Below are 18,399 nucleotides of genomic sequence, written 5' to 3'. Positions count from 1 at the left end.
AGAAAACCAGGGCTCACTTTAACAGTAACCTACCTTTCCTTGTCAAGAAGCAAGTGGTAGCTTTATATAACTGCAAACAGATGACAATGAAGAACGCCTTAAGTGTCATAGGAAATGCCATGACATAAATATGTGTTCCTGCCAGATTCTGCTTAATATATTGTTTTCAAATGAGAACTGGGAGAATTTTACTCTTTGACCAGACTGCCTCCTAGCTGTAAAATTATATCACTGCAATTTGTCTTACAGCATGTAAACTGCCCACACATTGATATTAGGAATATAATATTTTATTTGGGGCCATGGTTTCTTAAAGCTGGTTAAGTTCAAAACTTTCAAAGGTGACCTAAGTGTAATTGGCATGCAAACTTTTAAAACAATTTCAAACTGCATTAATTCTAGGTTTGCCTGAAAAAGAGACAAATATGCTTGCTTATAAAATCAAATGTTAAAGAACTGGTTGCAATTCTTATATTACTCATTTAAAAAAGCGCTTACAGTTTTCAAATTAAAGTTAAATTAAACATTTATTATCTAAATAAGACCAAGTTTTCTAGCTGGTCTGAGGTTTAAAATGGGAGAGGAAAGCTTTAAAAAAAAACATACATCTTAAAAGTACTCAAAAAAAAGAATCCTTTAGGCATATTCCCATAGCAGAGTATTTAGTTCAAAATTATTTAAGTAAGTTCAAAACAAAAAAATTTTAAGTTAAACCAATATGATAAGAATTGAGATTTTGCTGGTTAAGTATAAAATCCTAACTCATACTGGAATATTAAAGAAAATTTTGTAGAACAGGCAATATCTGAGCTGACTCTTAAAAGATAAACAGACATTTGCATGAAGGGATGAGAGGCGCAATCCAGAGAGTGGAACCATGACTACAGGCAAAGAGGAATATAAATGTTCTGAGAGGACAGGCAGTATGGATGGATGTGGATGTAGGGATGGAAGAAGGTAAGAGATATCATAGTTGATGACCTCAGTAGTATGTCATCTACTGAGAGTAAGTTGGGCAGGACTGAATGCAGGCTGATAGAGAATAATGAAGAAAGCCTGGAATACTTCTTAAGGGAAAGAAAAGGGGAAGACCAGAATAAGTAAAAGGACTGAGTGGAGTTCTTTCTTTCTTTCTTTCTTTCTTTACTGTCACCTGAAGTATTAAGTTCTTCATCTGGATAGCCAGAATTAAAAGACTATGTTTACTTTAAAGATTCAGAATGTAATGTTAATATGCCCTTTGCAGACTTCCTTATGCATGAAAAAAATATTCTAGTTCAGGTTAATTTCATGGCATGCATTCTAGATTTTACCATATTACAAACCTACAAGATTTTACTAGTATATAAGAAGCATAAACAAAACAAACATCGTATATTAACGCATACATGTGGAACCTAGAAAAATGGTAGATGAACCGGTTTACAGGGCAGAAATTGAGACACAGATGTAGAGAACAAATGTATGGTCACCAAGGGGGGAAAGTGGTGGGGGAGGGGTAGTGGTGGTGGGATGAACTGAGAGATTGGGATTGACATATGCACATTAATATGTACAAAATAGATAACTAATAAGAACCTGCTGTATAAAAAAATAAAATTCAAAAATTCAAAAAAAAATAATGTTGTGTTAGCTATTCTAGGTCTTGTGCCCCTTTACACCAACTTTAGAATCAGTTAGTTGATATCCATTAAATAACTTGCTGAGATTTTGATAGGAATTTCATTGAATCTATAGATCAAGTAGGAAAGAAGTGACATTTTAACTATATTGAGTCTTTCAATCCACGAACAAGAAATATCCATCCATTCATTTAGATCTTTGATTTCTTACATCAGAGCTTTATAGTTTTCCATATACAGTTTCTACATATATTTATTAGATTTATACATAAGTGTTTTATTTTCAGGGTCCTATTGTATATGTTATTTTTTCATTGCAAATTCCAACTGTTCATTTCCGTATATAGGAAAACACTGACTTTTGTATATTACCTTGTATGCTGTGACCTTGCTAGGTCACTTATTAAAGAGTTTTTTGTATAATTTTTGTGACTTTTCTAGATAGACAATCATGTTATCTGAGAAGTTTTATTTTTTTTCCTTCCCTATCTGTATATATTGTTTCCTTACTGCACTACCAAGGACTTCCAAAAAAATGATGAATAGGGAATTTTTTTAAAATGTCCTGATGGGATTTTGATCTGCATTATGTTGAATCTATAGATCAACTTGGAAAAAGTTGACATCTTAATAACATTGAGTCTTCCAATGCATGAGCATGGCATCTTTCTCCAATTATTAGGTCTTTTCTAATTTGTCTTGGCAGTGTTTTGTAGTTTTCAGTACGTAGATCTTATATATATTTTGTTAGATTTATCTCTAAGTATTTTACGGTTATTTGAATGCTATTATAAATGGTATTTAATTTTTAAAATTTTTCCAGTTTTTTCTTACTATAGAGAAATATAATTGAGTTATGTATATTGACCTTGTATTCTGGGACCTTGGTAAATTCACTTATTAGTTCTAGTAGTTTTATTTTTCAAGATTCTTTTGGATTTTGTGTGTACACAATCATGTCACCTGAGAATAAAGACAGTTATTTCTTCCTTTAAAAAAAAAAAAAGAAAGATAAGTAAAATGAGGACTAAATTTAAGATCTAACAATTGGGTGTATATATACTCAATTTCAAAATTTACATGTTCATATTATTATACTTGCAATATATATTTTTATCTTGATATCTTAAGATCTACTAACATGTTGCTGGAATAATTATCCTCTTACTACAGTTCAAAAAATGTATACTTACATTTGGTTCATTTTTGAAATATAAGGCTACATTCCACAAAACTTAAAGTTAATAAAGTTTAAATACAACCATCATTAAGTAATTCTCTTCCTTCAGTACCTCCAACTTAATAGCAATTACTACTTGATGAGGGCTTGCCCTACCAACCTGTATTAGGGACTTTAAAAATATCATCTTCTTTTATCTCACAGGCTCGAAAAATAGCTACTATAATCTCTGTTTTTCACATAAGACAGTGGATGCTTAGACAGACTAAATTATTTGCCTGAAGTCACTCCAGTAGTGTTAGAGTAGACACAGAACCCAAGAACTTCAATCTTTGCTCTTTCCACCAAACTACACTGCCTACTCTCTCTTCCCACAAGCTCAAAGGCCTCTCAATTATCAGTGAAAATATTCTTTCATTTTGTAAAAATGTAAGATTAGATGATAACATTAACTTCTAATATATCAAATTTAATGTATAAACAACTGCTATTAGAGGTAATTAATTTTACTGATTGGACATCAGCAAAAATTTCAAAATACTAATTCACATAATAGAATACTAGAGCAGTCATTTGATACCCGTTTTATGAAGCATTTGTAATGGAAAGGAATATTTAACTAATGTGTGTGATAAGGTAGATCTTTGGCATTATTGGTAGATATATCCCCATGTCCCAGAAAATCCTAAAATTCACAGTTCAGTTGTAACACATACTGTTACTCAGAAAGTGAAGTAGTGTTTAATACCATGAGAGTTATCACACACACAAAGTCAAGTAGCAAAAACAAAGCCACAGAGATGAGACTGCTAGACTAATTGGGTGGCTAAGTGACCAGGTTTTACATACTTCCCAAAACAAAACTCTCAATCCAATTGCTGCACATAAAATTCAAATTCATGTCTCAGCAAAACTATACATTATTAGTGGATGGGTTTTTTGTGAACTACATGAAGGACAGATGCTAAATCTGGAAATTCCAGGTATCTATCATACTAGGAATAGAAAAAAGATTATAAGCAGTCCACCAAACCTGATATACGGGCTATTATAACTAAAAGAAGTTAGTTATACACAGGCGCTATGCTTTTCTCCTATAAAAATAAACATATTCCCTTAACAAGCTAATAACGTATGTTTCAATTATGTACATATTCAACCGTGAATTGCAAATCCACCTGAAGAGTAGAAAGGCAGATAAATGTATAGCTTCAAAAAGCATAATCAATATTATAATTTTCTTTTTGAGTAAAACAAAATTTTTCTAATACAAATTACTGAAAAGGTATAAATTGTTCATGTTTCTCAAAAGACGGAATAGTTATAAAAGGTTAAGACACCATGACCCAGCCTTTTTAAAATCTAGTAAAGTCTGTTAGAGAATAGATGATAAGTATATAAACTAGTACACGCACACACAAAAAAAAATTGGAAAGAAAAAGATCAATTGAATATAAACCTATTAAAGACTCTACTATATATAAGGTTCAACACTAATAAATTAATGGCTTTAAAATGGTAACACAGTCTCCTCCATAAGTGGTGGTGGGAAAACTAGACAGCTACATGTAAAAGAATGAAATTAGAACATTCCCTAACACCACACACAAGAATAAACTCAAAATGGGTTCAAGACCTAAATGTAAGACCAGACACTATAAAACTCTTAGAGGAAAACATAGGAAGAACACTCTTTGACATAAATCACAGCAAGATCTTTTTTGATCCACCTCCTAGAATAATGGAAATAAAAACAAAAATAAACAAACGGGACCTAATGAAACTTCAAAGCTTTTGCACAGCAAAGGAAACTGTAAACAAGACGAAAAGACAACCCTCAGAATGGGAGAAAATATTCACAAATGAATCAATGGACAAAGGATTAATCTCCAAAATATATAAACAGCTCATGCAGCTCAATATTAAAGAAACAAACAACCCAATCCAAAAATGGGCAGAAGACCTAAATAGACATTTCTTCAAAGAAGACATACAGATGGCCAAGAAGCACATGAAAAGCTGCTCAACATCACTAATTATTAGAGAAATGCAAATCAAAACTGCCATGAGGTATGACCTCACACCGTTCAGAATGGTCTTCATCAGAAAATCTACAAACAACAAATGCTGGAGAGGGTGTGGAGAAAAGAAAATCCTCTTGCACTCTTGGTGGGAATGTAAGTTGATACAGCCACTATGGAGAACAGTATGGAGCTTCCTTAAAAAACTAAAAATAGAACTACCATATGATCCAGCAATCCCACTACTGGGCATATACCCAGAGAAAACCATAATTCAAAAAGACACATGCACCCCAATGTTCATTGCAGCACTATTTACAATAGCCAGGTCATGGAAGCAACCTAAATGCCCATCAACAGATGAATGGATAAAGAAGTTGTGGTAAATATATACAATGGAATATTACTCAGCCATAAAAAGGAACAAATTTGAGTCATTTGTTGAGACGTGGATGGATCTAGAGACTGTCACACAGAGTGAAGTAAGTCATAAAGAGAAAAACAAATATTGTATATTAACGCATGTATGTGGAACCTAGAAAAATGGTACAGATGAACCAGTTGGCAGGGCAGAAGTTGAGACACAGACATAGAGAACAAACGTATGGACACCAAGGGGGGAAACTGCGGTGGGGGTGGGTTGGTGGTATACTGAATTGGGCGATTGGGATTGACATGTATACAATGATGTGTATAAAATTGATGACTAATAAGAACCTGCAGTATAAAAAAACAAACAAAAAAAACAACTAATACTAAACTTTCTTTGGGTTATTTGTAGGGAAATATGTTAATATAAATGTTTCAGACATTACATGAAATTTCTAAAAATCTTGTATGTTCTGGTATAATGTTATAAGTCATAATTCTAGTTATTTCTTTAAAATGTATACCTCAGAAATAACTTAAAGAAAATGGTAACACAGCTTATCTATTCTGGCAAAAATTCACACAGAATTTTTCTTTTTAAATCCTCCCTGAAATTATTAAATGTTGACAGATTTACTATTACAAGGTGTTCAAAAGCTTTTTTTTAGGTGGCAACTGAAAATTTTCATTCAATAAGAAAAGTAAATGATGACATATTGTTTTAAAAAAGATATATGCAGTTAAAAAGATGATATTATCTATTATATCTTGACATCTTAATATATCAATTAAACACATGCAAAAAAAGTACTTAATATTATACTCATAACTTTTTTTTCTGGAATTTCATTCAAAAGCAGATCCTCAAATAGTATTTCACAACGATCAGCAACTGTATTCAATATATCTCTTTTCATGGCCTATGGAAAACCAAAACAAACCACAATAAGAAATAAAATCCATTTCTTTAAATTTGCATTATTTTATTACCAAAACCCACCACATAAATGACTTCCCTGTATAATCATGTCCACTAAAATAACTAGTACGTCATTCCATTTGTCCATTTATGTAACTGGCTTATCTATACATTAATAGTTTAACAGCAAATTTACCCAGACTTCATCTAAACAGTAAATTTAAACCAAATAAATGAACAAAATTTTGCATCTGAACAAATAATGCTAGTGGTCCAAATTAGAAAATGCATAACTATGACAAAAGTGCCAGTCATCATTTTTTAAATTTCTAAATTATATTGATTATAGAACAATACCTAATAATTCTTTGTAGGTGTACAGTTCCTGTTATTTAAAAAGTTCAGTTTCCCTCAGAAGAAATGATTTCAAATATACTAATATGTTACAACTGTGGAACACTTAATACACTTGTATAATCATCACTTCTAAAAGGTAAAAAAAATAGACATTCTACATATGAAAATCTTGGGACCAATTACCTGGTACATTTGGACTGCCCAACAGACTGGACTTTTAGCAGTTAAAATCAAATGAATAATTATGAAATTTGAGATTGAAAAAAGTAAAATTTTAAGATTTTTGAATAATTATGTTAACATGCTTCTGTTTTTCATATACCAGTTATTCCTTTTCCTTTTTTTTTTTTTTTTTTTTTACCTGTACAGCATCTTTAACCTTGGGTTTATTGCTATGAATATAAGCTCTGCATTTCACAGCACCCTTAAGGTTTACAGAGCCACTGCAGATCTGGACTGTGGCTGTGGATCTGTGGTCTGAATTCAGAAGCTGAAACACAAAATCTGTTTAGATTCTAATAGCCAATGACTATTAATTATGTGAAACATTTAAACATTATTTATGTGAGTCATTTCATGAAGCAAGAAGGAATTTTTATCTGAACCAGGTGTCTGAAAATATTCCCCATAATTTTTTTTTTTTTTGCGGTACGCGGGCCTCTCACTGTTGTGTCCTCTCCCGTAGCGGAGCACAGGCTCCGGACGCGCCGGCCCAGCGGCCATGGCTCACGGGCCCAGCTGCTCTGCGGCGCGTGGGATCTTCCTGGACCGGGGCACGAACCCACGTCCCCCGCATCGGCAGGCGGACTCTCAACCACTGCGCCACCAGGGAAGCCCCCCCCCCATAAATTTTTTAAAGGCCTTCATATCTCTCCTTATAAGTTACATGTTATTTTCTGAGTATTTTGAACATACTCTGAAATTAAATACACTACATCTAATTTTTTTCTTACTAATATAACCATCTAAAGTACCAATATTCATTCAATATGTTCATTAAACATACATTATTTGCAGATTACTCAGATAAGTACTATTAAGATGAAAAGATGTAAAAAGAAGATATGGTCTAGTAAGAGAAGGTACACTATGCAAGATTTGCACAAAAATAACTGGAATACAAAGCGGGATGTGATAAATATGATAAAATTACAAGCAACATATAGACACTCATTTATTTATACATTTTCAACTCATAACTTTTATAGACTGAAAGTAATGTTACAGGCTTCACAGCAGAAAAAAAGCAAGTCAACTATGCCCGTCACCAGAAAATGATACCAGTGATTGTCATTTTCACCTCCCAGACCCATTCTTATTTAATCTAAGTAGGGTTAGTTTATGCTTGGTTTTGAGCTTTTTCACAGACATTTTTAACCTTACCATTTCAATAAGTGCCAAAACAAGGAGAGAGGGTCGAAACTTTGAAAGTACTACTAGAGGCCCATAAAGTCACACTGGAACCAAAAATTATGATTTAAAAAAAAATGGACATGGTAAAAATATATGTTCTAAGTGTACCTGAAATAAACATTCAACAATAGGATCAATTCTGAAGAACAGAAACAAATCATACAACTTGTGACCAGTGCTAACTAACCATGTGCCTAGGCAGTAAGAAACAGTCAGGAAGTGCTGAGGACAAATGGTGAAGAAATCAAAAGACTTGAATATGCAGCCACTGAAAGAGCATGAATAGTCAACACCTAATGTAATTCAGGCAAAGGCTAAATTTTTTTTAAGAATTTAAACTTAAACACAGTCAAGTCTTGGTAAAAAAATTTGTCACAGACCAAATAAATAGTCCAGAAGATTCCAGGTCCATGCAAAAATGTCAATCATCAAACCAAGCAAAAGGGTGACAATGCCGATACTCTATTTGGAATAAGCCTCTTATGATACTTGTAGAGATCACTGATACATCAATAAGTGGAGTGGAGGAGGAGTAATGGGCTTCCCTCATCCACTAAACAGAACTTTACTATAGAAAAATAATGCTCTATTTTACATACTTAATATCTAACTTACAATACATATTATATAACACATTTATAGCATATATATTATATGTGCATAAATTAGAACATTACTTTCCAAATGGACTAGACTATATATATAAAAGACCACACACACACAAAAAAAAAAAAAAAAAAAAAACAAGGAGAAGACTTTTTAAAGAATAAAAGGACTGCTTCACTCCTTTTCGGTGGAAACGTATCTGGGCTCTATACAGGTCAACTCGCCTTGGTTTCTTTGGACTTAGGAACAAACTAGCTACTTTGGGAATCTAACCTATTCATAAGTGGAGGAACTTCTGTGATGCTGACATGACATTTTGGAAAAGGAAAGACCCCTCTGGTTATGGCGACCAAATGAAACCTTACCGAAATGGTAACATTTGGGCTAGATCTTCATGTACAGAATAGGAGTTTGACAGTCTGGATGATAAGGGGAAAAAATGGCACTGGTAAGACAGACGACTCAGGAAACACGCAGAACTTTGAAGGCACAGAAAGCATACCTCTAGAATAGTAAGTTAGAAAATAACAGAAAGGCATGTTGAGGCCATGAAAAGCCTTGAATTAGACTTTTCTAACTAGTCAATATAGAGCAATTAAGGAATTTTAAGCAAGCAAAGTAACACAATTGGTGTCTAACCCTTATACACAATAAATACTAACTGAAAAAAAAAACATAAGTAAATGCACAGTGAATGAATGCAAACTGTGATTCAGAAAGGATAATCTGAGGTAATATGCAGCATAGATCAGAAATACAGAAGATATTCCAAGAGACATACAAACAAAGGTATCAGGATTTCGGAGAATGAATCACTTTGGACAAGAATGAATAGATGGCGAGAGACTAGTTAAGAGTTACTTGTGATAAACTAGGTAAAATAATTATGTTGTAAAGCTAATGGCACTGGGACTATAAGGAAAATAAAAGAGGAGCTATGCTGCAAAGAAAAAATCAACAAGACTTGATGAAGGGTGACTGGGAGGAAAGTGGTATCAAATACTTATTGATTACTTATTATATATCGGTCATTTTAAAGTTTCCAGCTGGCTGACCAGTGGAATTATTGACAAAAATATATGATACCATATACTATTAATTATAATAAATTATCTCATGATATTATCTTCTACTCTTCTCTCTATATTCCCACCTTCTACACATCTTCTAACTGCAATTTTATAACTAAAATAATTTTAACTGAATTGTTCAATAAACCGAGAGGTCACATAAGCATAACTACTAAAAAGCATATAGGTAGAGGAATAGCCTTAAAATAAAGAAAATTTCTAAAATCAAAAAGGAGGAGGAAAACTGAAGACTAAAAGTGCTTTTAAGATACTGAGAAGAGAAACTGAGAAATGTTCAGTGGCATAAGTCCAACAACAATTTAGTAATGTTCTATTGCTAAACACAGAAAAGGAAAAGAAGAAATTAAAGCATCCTCATATGACAAACTGCTTTTGAGTCTATTTTATTCAGTTAAAAAAATATATAAGTCCTGGTCCTATTTCCCTGTTTCAACATTTTCAGTATAATATTGAAATGAAAAGTTTTCTAAAAACATGGATGTACTTTATACCCTATCTGGCCTCTAGGATAATTTCCAGCAGGATTAAAATCATAAGTATGCCTACTTTTAGGAATAATTATGCAAATTTAAATTCCTGAAAAGAGAGTGTAATTCAAAACAACCATATAAAAACATAAACCTTGCTAATACTGTGTGGGTTTTGTCAAATCAGAGGTATAAATCTGCTTCAAATTAGGTATATAACAACTGTTGGCACATCTGTGCACACGTTTTATCTTTAAGTTAAGAATTGCAACTTTGCTCATAAAACTTACAACACCAAATATCATACACATGTATATATGTATATGTGTGTACATATATATGTATACATATATACATTTTTTCCTAATTGCTATCTACCTGATGTTAAAATTTTAATAGGCTTGAGGCAATAGACCCAAATAGATTTTATTAAAATAACGTTTCTTGGGAATAACTTTCTTAGAACTGAACATTTTTTATAGTCCTTTACATCTCTAAAATTCTTTGACTCTCTAACAATAACCATAAAAACAGAAACAATTTCATTAAGCTTATTCTAAGAAATACTGTATTTTAATTTTAGATAAGGAGTATGTTAAAATTTTTACCAACTGTGTTAGCACTCTGACATCAAAAGAATGATTAGTTGCTTGAGTATTTCCTCTAGAAGATTTTTTCTGAAATAACAAAAAAAATTTTTTTAATTAGATTGTTGAGGTTGGAGTGGAACATAAAAGACAATTTAGGGACTATCCAACGTACATTAAGTAACTCAGAGGGAAAAAAGGTCTTATTATTTGTTTTATTTTAGCTTTTTCTAGAGATGTGTAACTTTGTGTAATCTACATCAATCAACGTGCACTCTTAAAAGCCTTTAATCGCCTACTTTTATTCCTCTAAAGCAAGGATTGGCAAACTATGGCCTATGGGTCAAATCCAGACTGCCAGCAGTCTTCGTAAATAGGTTTTACTGGAACACAAGCAGGATCAATCATTTACATATTGTCTATGGCTGCTTTCATGCTACAACAGCAGAGCTGAATAGGCCATGTGTAAGAGAGAACACATGGCCTCCAAAGCCTTAAATATTTACTATTTGGTTTTTTACATTAAGTTCACTGATCCGTGCTCTAAAGGGAGAGATCACCAAAGTTCCTCTTCAAATCAAAGATATTTTAGAAGCCCATATAGACCCCTCCTATAAAATGGCCAAACTTAGTTTTTAAACTGTTATCAGGGCAGAACATGACTTTAGTTTTAAGCAAGCAGTTTACATTGTAGAAATTAGATGTTATTTAGATGACACTCTCTCCTTTAGGTTTCAAAATTCCTATGATTTCAGAAATAATCTCCTATCATTTTCTGAGAAAAACATTTGCGTTTTAGTTTAAAAGACCTTAGAAATAAAAAGTAGATGAACTGTTTTCATGAAGGCAAGGCATAAAGAACTAAAGATAAGTCATCTTTTATTTTTCCTTAAGCACAAATAATTTCATAAGTAAGATGATTTTCTCTTAACTCACCTGTCCTTCTAATAGGTCACAATCCTCATCTTTAACTTGTCCATTAATCAAATAAATACTATTTTCTATTTGCTTGGCCCAGTGTATTAGTCCATTCTTAAAAGAAACACAACATAGATATCATTCAAATATAATGCCATCTCAATTAAACTCCCTCGAGTTGACTTTTTTCTACCTAGTATACTGAAATATTAAAAATCCCTAAGTATCAGCAATGTGGCATTTAAATTCAATATCATAAACAACAAAAAAGTATATCCCCAATTTTTGGCACTTTACCCATATTTAACAATAGTTTTTCTAATCTTTTTCCCAAACTAACATTTATGTCACAGACCTAGGAGACTTAATAACCACAGTCAAATAAAATTCAATAATTCCTGTTATCTTAAAAAAAAGTGAGAAAAGAGAAAGAGCCTCAAATATATAAAGCAGTATTAAAGAGGAAAAAATAAGCAAGTTCCATTTACCTCTTTCAACAGGAAAAAAGAAGAGAAATAAGTTATGAACAAAAGAATGGTACAGAAATACAAAAAAGAACTGGAAGATGGAAAACAAAACTAAAGATGAAGATAGTTCCCTGTGCTATACAGTAGGACCTTGTTGTTTATCCATTCTATATATAACAGTTTGCATCTGCTAATCCGAAACTCTCAATCTATATTCAATACCCTGTGATAACCCATAATCGAAAAGAATATGAAAAAGAATATATGAATCACTTTGCTGTACAGTAGAAATTAACACAACATTGTAAATCAACTATATTTCAATAAAATAAATTTAAAAAAAAACTAAAGATGAAGAGAAAGCAAAAAGACCAAACAGTACATCTTCTTACATAATTATATTTTACAATGTACATAATTACATGTTAATTAACAAATATTTATGGAGCACTTATTATGCTAAATACATTAGTATGATAAACAATGTCTCACCTCTAATTTTTTAATCTGGGTAGAGTAACAAATTAGTTACCCATAACAATATTATTATAATTAGAATGCAGTTTTTGAGGATATAAAATGAACGGCATAGACAACCAGAATAAAGGCAGATCATCTATTCAGCAATCACTAAAGAAAATTCATTTTACCCTGATACCTTTGTATTTTTCTCCAGAGTATAGCTGACAGAAGTAGTAGACAGTGGGACATGAATATTAATATATACTGTACACTCTAAAGAAAGCCATGAAGCTGATAGTCCATTTTGATACTTCCAATCTGCTGGTTTTGCAGAACTCTTTAGCAAAGGGGGAAAAACATAAAATATGTGATTTATGTAAAACACACGGAGCAACAAAACATCATAAAATGTACAACCTAGTAACTTATACAAGCTGTTATCTAATATATTTGGCCAAATTCCTTCATCAAAGGGTAACAGGTTAGAACTAAATAAAAATAAAGCATGCATTAAAAGTTCAGTATTCTTCAGCACATCCCAGGCAATCTTGGCAACTCGCTCGCCCAGTGAAAGGCTTGCTTAAAATCCTGACAAGTCCTCTGGTCCTGTAGTTCCCATCTGTAGCTTCAACAGTGTCAATTCTGAAGCTTCTGATGGAGAGTAAATAATCACTGAGCAAATACTAGGCACCAGACATTTTCCTTTCTGTCCTATCCTTGCTAACAGAATACTGCATTACTTTTTCACACTGCTTCTTTTTTTTTTTTTTTTTTTTTGGACATACTGCATGGCCTGTGGGACCTTAGTTCCCCGACCAGGGATTGAACCCGTGGCCCCCTGCAGTAGAAGCATGGAGTCTAAACCACTGGACCACTAGGGAAGTCCCTCACATTGCTTTTTAGACACCTTGGCAAAATGTTAGTCTGGATTCTGCTGAGTACAGATAGCTTGTTTACTGGGCACTGTGGCTCCCATAAGCCTAGACACTTTTACTGCCAGCCTCTCAAATATAATACCAGACACATAAACAAGGTAGGGAGAGCTTAACAAAACTATTTTAACAATTAAAAAAAACCATAAATTGTCCTTGTCTGTAGTGACAATCATATTTCAAAATAAAAAACTACAGGTGGTTGTGGACATTAATAGGAAGAGACAGCACTGAAAATTATTAAAACTAAAAATTGAATTTTATTTAAAAATAGTTTGCAACACAGAAAAATCTTTAAAGAGCAGTTTTTCTTACCTTTGGATTGTGGATATCATAAGTTCGACAAAATATTCTTTACTAATTAAGGATAGAAATAACCAAAAAAATAAAAAATAAGAAAGTAATTCTTGATCATCAAAAGAAAATAAACCATCAAAAAATAAAGTATATGCATCCAAGAGTTTTTACAAAATCATATCACTTCATGGCATGACACTTAAAGATATGTACACACATATATATATGTATGTATATGTTTGTATAAATACATATACTTATATACAAATTTCTCTGACTATAATACTTGTGGTACTTTCAACTATTTCCTACTGCTTATAAATCCTGCTAATAACAATGAATAGAATGATAGCTCTTACAAAACTGTCCTCAAATACAGACCCTTTTAAACAAATAGGAGTGCTGTTTTGAATGAAGTCAAACCTGGGAATATTTATTGGGTCAAACGGTCTGTACATGAAACTTTCTAGTTAAATACCAAAGGAGTTAACAGCCCACCTTCTACAGGAATGATCACTTTTTGAATTTTGTCTTTTTGCAGGTCCTAATTTATTGGGCCCTTGCATTGCTTCACTCCCTTAGTGAGGCTGCCTCATGCTTGGGAGGTACTTGCCCTGGTACTACGTAGAGGAAAGAAGCTAAGAAGGCCCTATAATTGGCTCTTAGTGTCACTTGATCTTGGCCAAAGATATAAAAATTGCCAGCTCAGAGCACCTATGCTTTGCATTGAACATTTTATCTATAGGAACTGGAGGTAAACAAAATAAAAGCATTACTTTGCCTAAGCTGTACCTTTCTGTAGGGGCCCTAGCGTATTTTAATGTACAGGGTTGGAGAGCTGGTAAAGAGTTCAGAATGCCCAGTCCTTGCCACCTCTCTCAAACTCTTTACAACCCTGATACATGATTAACAACCATTATTACCATTATTATTGGCAGTCCGAATTATGTGTTATTTACAGAAAAACGTACAAACAAAGACTATTTTTTAAATGATGACTTAAATAAATGTTTGGGGAAAAAACCTGCAGGAACATTATTTTGGTAGCATATACTTTAGAACATAAACACCTAAATAAAAGATACTTTTTTGTAGAAGAGCAAAAGTGAAGTGTCACTCGTTCTGAGACCTCCTCATCTGTGAAATTCCACAGTCTCTTTTTATTCATAGATTTTTCCACAGCAAATACTAGCTGAAAGAGGGGAAAACACATCAACTGAATGCAAAATAAAATAAGAGAGTGCAGAAAAAGATAATTATAATATCCTTAAGCACCCATCTAGCTTTAAAATTCCACGATGCTATCATTAAATTTCCTTTTTCTCAAAAGAAAGAGTGAAACTGATTCTTAACCATTTAGATTCCATTTTTAGGGATATATAAAAATTAGGTATTAAATTAAAAAATATAATTCACTGTCATTAACAATCAACTGAACATGATTTGGGGCAACTAATATTTAAGTGAAGTACAGAATAAAGACTTTAATTAGAATGAGAAGTGACAAGTGATTTTTAACCTATAAAAATGGAGCATGTCACCCATTTGGCATTTCTTATTTAAATGTTACAAAAGATGTAAAGTAATACATGAGGGCACATAAAATATAGTAATAACATAAATTCTAAGTGAAAAAAATCAGAAATAGTAACAAAAATCTATGCCACATGTACAAATTATAAAAATGCATACTTGATATGGGGAGAGGGTTCATAAATTTGGCCCTAAGCTTTCTAAAAATAATGTGCACAGAGAAACCCAATCAGTTCCCTAATTCGCACAGTCCATAAGCTAAACAATTGATCAGAAGAGGCATAACTTTGTTAATAATGATATCAAAAGAAGTTTCTTCAAAGACAATATTATGTAATATAACAAACAAAGTTCTCAGCAATGACCTTATGGGAGACAGTGACAAGTTTTATAAGGTTACTTCATATACTGTCCCTCAATGCAGGTCAATGGAAACAAAGTTAAAAAATTAAAACACTACAATTTCTGAAATAGGGCGTTTCTAAAATCTTACATGCTTCTTAGAAACAAAAGAGATACAAAAAGCAAGAGGAAGGAGGATCTACTGTATCTCTCTAGCGCTGAGCCCACATTCAACCCAACCACAAGAGGATGCACAGCCAATGCTATTAAATACACATGGATATAGATTACATTTCAAAATGCCAAAAAGGATGAATGATTGTGAAAGATGTACATTTTAAATGGTAAAAATGGCAGAAGGCTGAATAACTGGCCAGGGGAGGGATTATCACCATTTTCTTCCTTTACCCCCATAAGTACAAATATCAAAGGTTTGAAGGTGGGATATTTGATGGGAAAGAATGTTACAAAACTGGAAGAATCTGTAGCACCTGGATTCTTAGCTGTACACTCTTTACTAGAAAAAGGTTTGGGGGGATTCTGTGGGGTTTTGCACTTCTCAAGATAATGAGGTCTCCTTCTCTCTCTTGGGGTGGAAAATAACTTTTGAAGGCTTATTTGGATGTTGAGTACTAAAAGAGATGAAAACTGGCTGCTTTAGGTCTCGGCTTTAGGGGAAACAGCTTGTGGACCCTCACATTTACTTGTAAACCATGTTACCCAAATGACTGACATAGGAATTAAACAAAAAGCAGGGGATTCATAATAGACACTCAGTCCAGAAATAAAGAGTAAGTATCTGACTGTTGTTACTTTATGTCTTACTCTCAGAATACTGAGAGAATTGAAGAGGTGAAGAATTGCAAAACCTATTAATTTCACATTACAGCAATCACTTGGAACTAAATGGAAGGTCTAGCAGAATACTTCTATGGCACAAGAAAAATTGTTAAACCATTGTAACTTGTTTCACAATAGTAAAAAGTTATCTTTAAAATAACGACTATTTAAAAAATACGTAGCATTGGTTGAAAATATAAATACTGACATGTATTACACTCAAGATACTAAGCAACTGGGTGGAAAAAGCTGTTTCAACATAATCCCAGCATAGAGAATTAATCTAAATATGCCTAGGATCACTGTATACAAGTATAATCAATTAAGATATAACTTTAAGAATTTTTGATATTTCAGACTTACTCTATGTAGGGTATTTTGAAATTCATTTCCCATCTCTAAAGTTGTAATAATAAATACTCCAAGAACTAAAAGTCCCCCTGGTAGCATTCTGGATACCTGTAAACAGAAATATAGTATTAGCTAACAAAAGCATTTGACATTATATGCAATCTTTTGTGTTTGAGAAGCTAAATATTAAATCAGCCAATGCCTACCTAGTACCAACTATATGCAAAACATTGAGGTAGGGGCTTTGAAAAAAATGGTTAAAATATTGAGAAATGGGGACTTCCCCAGTGGCACAGTGGTTAAGAATCCGCCTGCCAATTCAGGGGACATGGGTTCGAGCCCTGGTCCGGGAAGATCCCACATGCCACGGAGCTACTAAGCCTGTGCGCCACTACTACCGAGCCTGCGCTCTAGAGGCTACAAGCCACAACTACTGAGCCCGCGTGCCACAACTACTGAAGCCCATGCGCCTAGAGCCTGTGCTCCACAACAAGAGAAACCACTACAATGAGAAGCCTGTGCACCACAATGAAGTGTAGCCCCCGCTCACCGCGACTAGAGAAAGCCCGCACGCAGCAACAAAGACCCAACGCAGCCAAAATGGATGAAAACCAAGATGAATGGGGTGTTATTATGCACACAATCTTCCTAGAGTATCCTTAACTTTTTACCTCAAAACTACTTTATAAATAAAACAATTTAATAATGACACTCTTCAGAGACATCAATAAACTCCTTTCTCCTAAGATCGAAAACTAAAATATCTCCTAAATTTTTCAAGGGCTTCCACTATCAGCTAAATAAAATACAAATTTTTATCTTAGACTGGTATTGCAGACTCTAAAATCTGGCTGATCTGATATTCAGAGCCTCATTTGATACTACTGCCCATGAAATATTCAAGCATCAATCACGAACTTCTCACTGTTCTCCACATATATGGTTAGGCTTTCTAACTCTATACCTTTACTCAGGCTGCTCACTCAGCCTGAAAATACTTTCTCTTACACGTCTACATGTCTGAACTCTACTGAATATCTCGAAGTCAGCTTGAGGAAGCTGCCTTCCCGGATCCTTTGATCTCCAAACTCCTGCAGGACCTCAGTGTAGTTTTCCCATGCAGCTTATCACATGAACCTGTACTATGGTTATGTTGAACCTTACTAGTTGATCTGGGAGCTCCTTAATGGAAGAAGTTAATTCTCATCTACCTTTGTATCCCTATAATATTCAGCAGGGTCTGGGATTTGAGCAGAGGAAGTCCAACTTGAAACTCCATTGTTTCCTGTTGTTTAGATTTACCTCAATTTTTAAAACCTTCTTATTGATGTTGGTTATTTATATTATTTCCAATTTATCTGTACCTTAAAATAATATTGGTTAAAAATCCTAGCAAGTTTCTGTGTTCAGAGGATTATTTGCTTATAATAAATCTCCTGAGGTGGATAACCAGGTGGATAACTAGGTTAAAAGGTCATACATATTTTTAAGGATTTTGACACATCCTACCAGTTTGTCCTGCATAATATCTGTGATTTTCCTTCCACATCATTGTGGCTAGTTCTTAGTGCCACATGTATTCCTTTCTACCATCCATACTCATAGTGCTCTGGTCACCTTTTATG

At 33.3% G+C, this 18,399-nt stretch overlaps 1 protein-coding gene across 5 annotated transcripts in view; it reads right to left on the bottom strand.

Moving 5' to 3' along the window:
- Positions 1-18,399, bottom strand: part of ODR4 (odr-4 GPCR localization factor homolog) — a 38,449-nt gene that overhangs the window by 12,310 nt on the left and 7,740 nt on the right. For 3 of the 5 annotated variants that reach the window (XM_067029646.1, XM_067029671.1, XM_067029662.1), the window contains 8 exons: positions 16,787-16,882; positions 14,794-14,900; positions 13,727-13,763; positions 12,676-12,816; positions 11,569-11,664; positions 10,654-10,722; positions 6,830-6,958; positions 6,004-6,112 (listed from right to left, as the gene is read on the bottom strand). In XM_067029646.1, coding sequence (XP_066885747.1) covers positions 6,004-6,112; positions 6,830-6,958; positions 10,654-10,722; positions 11,569-11,664; positions 12,676-12,816; positions 13,727-13,763; positions 14,794-14,900; positions 16,787-16,882 — 784 coding nt within the window. The remainder of the gene's footprint in view (positions 1-6,003; positions 6,113-6,829; positions 6,959-10,653; positions 10,723-11,568; positions 11,665-12,675; positions 12,817-13,726; positions 13,764-14,793; positions 14,901-16,786; positions 16,883-18,399) is intronic. The other 2 variants (XM_067029651.1, XM_067029655.1) reach the window with 2 other exon arrangements.

Source organism: Kogia breviceps, chromosome 1 (genome assembly GCF_026419965.1).
Source record: "Kogia breviceps isolate mKogBre1 chromosome 1, mKogBre1 haplotype 1, whole genome shotgun sequence".
Taxonomy (NCBI): Eukaryota; Metazoa; Chordata; class Mammalia; order Artiodactyla; family Physeteridae; genus Kogia; species Kogia breviceps.
This window is presented reverse-complemented; position numbering and strand designations above follow the sequence as displayed.